A 7,500-nucleotide genomic window follows, 5' to 3' on the forward strand; every position below is an offset into this window, starting at 1 on the left:
TAGAAGTTCTAGGGACACAGTAGAGGGGAAAGCGGGTGTCTTTAGGAGACGTAGAGGTGAGGGTCGGAAGATGTCTCAGGAGGAGCAGTTAAGATGTAACCTGAAGAGATGGGTCTTCAGTCTACGACGGAAGATGGGTAGTGACTCTGCCGTTCTGACAGCCGTGGGGAGCTCATTCCACCAGCGGGGAGCCAGTGTTGTGAAGAGACGTGATCGGGCAGCCCGACTGCTGTGAAGAGGAGGAGGGGCCAGTCGGCCAGCCGAGGTGGAGGAGCGGAGTGAGCGGGCAGGGGTTTGGAGGGTTACCATTTCCTTCAGGTAGGCAGGGGCTGTCCCTTTAGCTGCCTGGTATGCAAGCACCAGGGTCTTGAATCTGATGCGAGCTGCTATCGGGAGCCAGTGCAGGGTGCGAAGGAGAGGGGTGACACGCGAGTATTTGGGGAGGTTGAATACCAGCCGGGCAGCAGCATTCTGGATGAGCTGCAGAGGTCTAATAGCTGAAGCGGGGAGCCCCGCCAGGAGTGCATTGCAGTAATCCAGGCGGGAGATGACCAGTGCCTGGATCAAGAGTTGCGCTGCCTCTCTGGTAAGGAATGGTCGTATCCTTCTGATGTTGTAGAGGAGGAATCTGCAGGAGCGAGCCATTGCTGCAATGTTCTCCGCACAGGATAGTCGGTTATCCAGGATCACTCCAAGGTTCTTGGCTGTCCTTTCCGTAACACTGTGACTTGTTCTCATTGAACAAGGTTTTACTTACAATGACTGATGTACAGTATAGTTGATTCACTTTAGACAAAGAACTTTTTGCAAGTCCATCTTGATAAAAGTGTCTGCTAAATGACTTAAATATAAATATAAACATGAAAATACAGCTTCGTTTTTGAAGAAAATCCTAATTAAAAACGTGTTATATCTGTAGTTTCATAACTTCTTAATAACTTCCCTAAAAGGTAACAAGACCACAGTGACGCCCACAAATGCCCATGTGACTGAAGCCCCGCCTACGTCTACAATAAGCCCCTCCCATTGGCCCCCTGACCTCACCTGAGAGGCATCTGATTTGATCCCTCAGGCTGTCCATCTCTCTCTGCATGCCCAGCACCATGGTGATGAGCTCAGCCTTGGAGCGAGACTGTAGGCCTCCTGGACCCTGGAAGACATGAGACTACTTAGAAACACACACACACACACACACACACTCACACGCCAAACATACTCACACACACAGACACACGACAAACATACTCACTCACACATACACACACACACACTCACACACACACACTTATTCACTCTCTCATTCACTCACTCACTCACTCACACACACACTCACTTATTCACTCTCTCATTCACTCACTCACTCACTCACTCACTCACACACACACTCACTTATTCACTCTCTCATTCACTCACTCACTCACTCACTCACTCACTCACACCCACACACACACTTATTCACTCTCTCATTCACTCTCTCATTCACTCACTCACACACACACACACACACACACTCCCACACACACACACACACACACACACACACACACACACACACACATATCATCATCATCATCATCATCATCATGGTGCTGTGTACCTCTGTGGTGAAGTCTCCGTCCTCTGTGTGGTCGTCCCTGGGGCTGTCTGCCTCTGACACCTGCAGACACACAACACACACAGCCTCACGTTCACTGGCTGTCCCAGGGGAGGCTGCTGGAGGTAGACATCGGAGGACGGCCTCATTGTAATCCATGGAACTTCGGAAGTAGGAATGATTTTAAACATATGTGTGCTTGCTTCATTCATTCTATTCCCATGCATTACATTTTACAACAATGCCATCCTCTGATCTCTGCCTCCCCTGGTGCATTCTGGGACACCACTGACCCTAAAACCACAACATGACAGATACAAGAACAAATATCCATGATTTACAGAAGTGAAACTGCTGGGCCTGTATGATACGTATGATAAATGATATCCAATGGACTTCAGAGTCACAAGTAGACTAAAACATTACTGATTAATAGTTCCAGGGGGGGTGATTAATTACGTCCGAACGTCTCGCCATTAAAAACTAGTTTTATTGCCGTGCTATAACTCAGCATCCTCCCAGAGAGTACAGGCAACAACAGGTTCTGTACTTGTTGCGGTTTCCTTTTTTTTTTTTTATCAACCTCGCCTTGCCAAAGGACACCCCTCCTCTAACCTCTCCTCCTCTCTCTCTCTCTCTCCCTCTCCCCCTCTCTCTCTCTCTCTCTCTCTCTCTCTCTCCCCCTCTCCCCCTCTCTCTCTCTCTCTCCCTCTCCCCCCCTCTCTCTCTCCCTCTCTCTCTCTCTCTCTCTCTCTCTCTCTGTCTCTCTCTCTCTCTCCCCCCCCCACTCTCTCTTTCTCTCTCTCTCTCTCTCCTCCCCTCTCTCTCTCTCTCTCTCTCTCTCTCTCTCTCTCTCTCTCTCTCTCTCTCTCCCTCTCTCCTCTCCTCCCCTCTCCTCTCTCCATCACTCAGATCAATGGCTGCCCTCTCCCTCACTGCCCACACCAGCGCCATTAGTGATAACCCAGCAGGCGAGGTGAATGATCTCAGTGTCACTGGTGTCGCGTGGCGGCTGGCGACCAGCCCGGTGTGGACCGGCGGGTGTTACGGTCCAAATGTTCAAATAGGGATTGACGGGTGTGTGCATTAAAACGTCTACGTATTAAAGCCTATAACATGTGAGCCACTGACTGTTACCGACCGGACCGGACCATACCACCCCGACAGCACAGACAATAGAAGAAAAGAAACTTTTGTTGCCCAAAAATATATAGTTGTAAGACCCCAAACCCGCGTTTTCAACTTGGGGTTCTCCTCTCCGGTCTCCTTCACCGGGTGCGAGGGCTTTCTCCTCTTGGGCAGCTTGTGCTGTAGGTAACAGACAGACACACAGACACAGACACAGACACAGACACAGACACAGACACACACACAGGGGTAATTAACCACATAAATCGTGGTTGGCGACAATACACTCGCCCCTCAAACACCTGAACGGGCTGAGCTATAACACACACACACACACAACGGCTGCGTTCGTAAACTCGCTCTGGTAATCTGACCAGCACTCACGGAACGCCTCTTTGTCCAATCAAATGACTCGGTCCCATTATGACGTTGAACCCCAGCGTGCGCTCCGACACTAACAGAGCGAATTTACGAACGCAGCCAACACCACCAAACAATCGTTTTAAACGTTTTTTCTTTTTTTGTACATACACATAGCGGCTCAGCGTGCGACGTTGTTAAGCCGAAGTCTTCATATTTCGGCTCTTCCTCCTCCTCCTCCTCCTCCTCCTCCTCTTCTTCTTCATATTCAAGGTCGAGAATACGCTTGGCTATTGTTTTCCTTCTCATCTTTCTCCCATTCTGTCGCTCCGCTGTGACTCTGGTGGCGGTGGCGGTGGCGGTGGCTCCTTCCACATGCTGGTCAGCCCCACTGCTGCTGCTCCTGCCGCTGCCACCGAGACAGTCCCGACTTTCCCCTCTAATCTGGGCAGAAACCGTTATTCCGCACCCGGCAACTGTCTGTTTCAAACTTCACACGGTTAACACTTCGTGACGTTAGAATTATAAGGTTCTATCTCCATTTTTGTCAAAATTGAGTTTTTTTTTTTTTTTTACATAATCTGATCCATTAGGTGTTTATTAATGCCTGTGTGGTGTTATTTTAAAAATGTTGACTTTTTCGAGTTAGTAATTCATAAAATACAAAGGTTCCATCTCACAAAACATAATGGAATGTGAAAACTTTGACGCTCAATATCTCTGAACTACCCTAAACGGAGAGATAGAACCTTATCATTCTAAGCTCACGAACTGTCTGTTTCAAACTTCACACGGTTAACACTACTACATCTAGATCTCCCAACAAATATTATTTGTTTTCGGTTGTCCTACTTTTTTTTTTAGTGAAGACCGTGCGTATTACTTTCCACTCCAGTAGAAGTGTTTTTCCATTTTTTCCAAGACCTTGATTTCAGAAAGCTTTTATTGTGGTGGAAATTGACCACCACCCAAATGATCGAATGAGACTGAAATAAGGGATTGTGGTGTGAGTCACAGTAAAATAGGCTATAGTATACCCATTGACATCCATTATATAAATGAAATAGAAGGATATAACTTCATTTTTCCTAGAGGGGAAACTTGAGTTTATAGTGCTCTTTCTTTTATAAATGATGATCAATTATGATGTATATGTATTAATAAAGGGAAGTGTGCGTTTATGACTTAACTATGTCAGAATTATGACCGAATTAGACTGTAGAATATCTGACTTCACGGCAGGTCTGAAACACCTGTGGAGGCAGGGGAGACTCTTTTAGATAGAGAGATAGATAGAGAGAGAGAGATAGATAGATAGAGAGAGTGAGAGAGATAGATAGATAGATAGATTCATCAAGGTGATGAAGGATAGTAAGGATGCAGGGTGACAGACTAGCTGTGTGTGTGTGTGTGTGTGTGTGTGTGTGTGTGTGTGTGTTTATGTGTGTGTGTGTGTGTGTGTGTGTGTGTGTGTGTGTGTGTGTCCGTGTGTGGCCATGAGTGTCTGGACCTTTTTGTTTAGTAATTCTAGGACTCTCTGCTCTGTCTGTCCGCCCATCTGTCTGGCTGTCAGTCTGGCTATAAAAGCAGCGTGGTGACAGACCAGTCGTGTGTGTGTGGGTGTGGGTGTGTGTGTGTCTGTCTGACTATAAACGCAGCCGCCTTCTCTGGGATCAATTAGTGGAAGTGGAGCTACCAGGGTTCCTGGGTGGCTCTGGTTCTGCTCACCTGTCTGAACAGCAACAACATAAAACAGTGGTACCACACACACACATACACACACACACACACACACACACACACACACTCTAGAGCCCTGTCCAGAAACGACTGTTATCCCTCCTAGCTGAGACGCCGTCTGTCTGTCTGTCTGTCTATCTGTCTCTCTGTGTGTATGAGTCTGTGTGTGTGTGTGTGTGTGTGTGTCTCTGTCTGTCTGTCTGTTTGTCTATCTGTCTCTGTGTGCGTACGTGTGTGTGTGTGTGTCTGTCTGTCTGTCTGTTTGTCTATCTGTCTCTGTGTGTGTACGTGTGTGTGTGTGTGTGTGTGTATGTGTATGTGTGCATGCATGTGTGTGGGTGTGTGTGTGTTTGTGTCTCTGTCTGTTTGTCTATCTGTCTCTGTGTGTGTGTGTGTGTGTAGCTGTAGCTGTTGCTCTCAGCATATAGGTTGGATGGCTCATCTCCCAAACCATGCTTTACAGCTTACAACATAGTAACAGTATTCAGGATCCCAAACTTTAGTGCCATACCGATCAGAGACTGTTAACAAATTGCTGCTTTGCCGCAGCTGACCTGTAAAAACAAGGACTGACTAACTGGAGACACTAATCATTTTCGGAGACAGACTTCACCGTTATGACCGCTGGCAACAGTCAATCTGAGCGCCTACCAACAGACGGTAAGGATGTTTTGATTCGGCCCGAGGTTTACCACGCTGGTCGTTTAACACTAGAACAGCCGCGATGGGGGCTTCACGGACGGTGACCCCTGTGAGTAAAAAAATAAAATCTGCACTCGATCACATTTCAGGACCCTCCTTTCGTGTCTTTTCCTAGATATGTCCGTCCTACCAACCAGTAAGTACCCTTACATTTTCAAAATCACATCAGGATGAGATAGTATAATGCTATTTTGCAGTTTTTCTGTGTAGGAGGCAGGCTAATTTAAAAGAAGCGCCCTCTAGTGATCTTTGTGTGTCAAATAGCAGATTTACATTCGAAAGAGGCCCAAGGCGGCTCGACTAGTCGGTAAAATAGGCACGGCTGTTCTCTGTTTAATGTCAACTGAGTTTTACTGGAAAATGTACCATTGTTTTGCTGCCTGCTTGACTCTCTTTCGCAAGGAATCGATGACGGCCTGTCTCCAGAAATGACTCCGGTTGTGTTGACGTTCTGCACTTTGTTACGTACAGACTTTCCTAACATACAGTCCCTGTTTTTACAAGACAGCTACACCAAAGGAGGTAGATCCGGCGTCTAATGATCGCAAGGTCGGCGGAGGTTCGATCCACGTGTTGCCGTGTCCTTGGGCAAGACACCCCGAACCCCAAATTGCTCCCGAATGAGAGCAAGGGCCGGCACCTTGCATGGTTAGCTTTCCGCCATCGGTGTGTGAACGTGTGTCTGAATGTGTGTGTGTGAATGAGAGGCCATTGTAAAGCGGCTTAGGAATAAGGCTCTATATTAACTCTAAGTGCAGTCCGAAGCAATTTCTTAACAGTCTTTTGATCGGTATAAAGTTTTGAACTCCTGAATCCTGGGAGGGAAAAAAATATAAAACGCTTAAGTGCGACTCACACAAAAATAATCCATACCCGCACTGAGAAGGTGTTAAAACATCGATGTTACGGCGGGCATAGAGGGTCTACTGTATCTACCACGAGACCCAGGGGAGCCACAGCGTCACCGCTCCCCTCTGGCCCCCAGCCACGGTGTCTCTGATGGGGGACAGGCCCCCGGGGGACAGGCCCTATTGATTCGTCCACTGAATATTTTTCACACTTAAGTGGCTCTGACAGGGGGAGAGGAGGGATATTGATAACTCATCCACCCCCATTCTTCTCTCAGAGGAGGGCTCACCCCACAGATCACCGCTGACACATTGACTGGAACCCGTCCCTCTCTCCCTCCCTCCCTCCCTCTCTCCTTCCCTCCCTCCCTCTCTCCCTCCCTCCCTCCCTCCCTTCATCCATCCCTCCCTCCCTCCTTCCCTCCTTCCATCCCTCCCTTCTTCTATTCCTCCATCCCTCCTTCCATCCCTCCCTCCCTACCTCCCTCCTTCCTTCCATTCCTCCATCCCTCCATTCCTCCCTCCTTCTATCCCTCCATCCCTCCCTCCAACCCTTTATGTGTGTGTGTGTGTGTGTGTGCGTCTGTGTGTGCGTCTGACTGTGTTTCTCTGCTGTGTGTGTGTGCGTGCGTCTGATTGTGGTTGTCTGCTGTATGTGTGTATGTATGTGTGTGTGTGTGTGTGTGTGTGTGTCCATTGACAGCTGAGGAGACAACAACACAGATTACAGCGATGTTCCGGGAGGCCAAGTGTGGGACGGGGAGATCAAAGGGAAAAGTCATGTTTATCAGGCTGTGATAAGGTTACACACCTCCCTCTCTCTCCCTCTCTCTCCCTCTCTCTCTCCCTCTCTCTCTCCCTCTTTCTCCCTCTCTCTCCCTCTTTCTCCCTCTCTCTCTCTCCCTCTCTCTCTTTCTCCCTCTCTCTCTCTCTCCCTCTCTCTCTCTCTCTCAGTGAAATTGAAACCGTGGCCCTTTGGCCCTGGAGATAATGGGAAAGTCAAGACTCCCTCCACCAGAAATGTGTGTGTGTGTGCATGTATGTATGTGTGTGTGTGTGTGTATCTGTGTATGTGTGTATGCTTGCATCTGTGTGTATGTCTGTTAGTGTGTGTGTGTGAGTGTGTGT

General features: G+C 48.2%; 1 protein-coding gene across 1 annotated transcript in view; it reads right to left on the reverse strand.

The window, feature by feature from the left end:
• Window positions 1-3,403, reverse strand: part of LOC308151116 (BEN domain-containing protein 6-like) — a 9,593-nt gene extending 6,190 nt beyond the window's left edge. The window contains exons 1-4 of the mRNA XM_080523936.1: window positions 3,254-3,403; window positions 2,825-2,902; window positions 1,598-1,657; window positions 1,045-1,150 (exon numbers count right to left, since the gene is read on the reverse strand). Of these exons, the coding sequence (XP_080380062.1) occupies window positions 1,045-1,150; window positions 1,598-1,657; window positions 2,825-2,902; window positions 3,254-3,391 (382 nt within the window). The 5' untranslated portion in view covers window positions 3,392-3,403. The remainder of the gene's footprint in view (window positions 1-1,044; window positions 1,151-1,597; window positions 1,658-2,824; window positions 2,903-3,253) is intronic.
• Between the last annotated feature and the right edge of the window lie 4,097 nt (window positions 3,404-7,500).

Source organism: Nansenia antarctica, assembly GCF_963989245.1.
Source record: "Nansenia antarctica genome assembly, chromosome: 2".
Lineage (NCBI taxonomy): Eukaryota > Metazoa > Chordata > Actinopteri > Argentiniformes > Microstomatidae > Nansenia > Nansenia antarctica.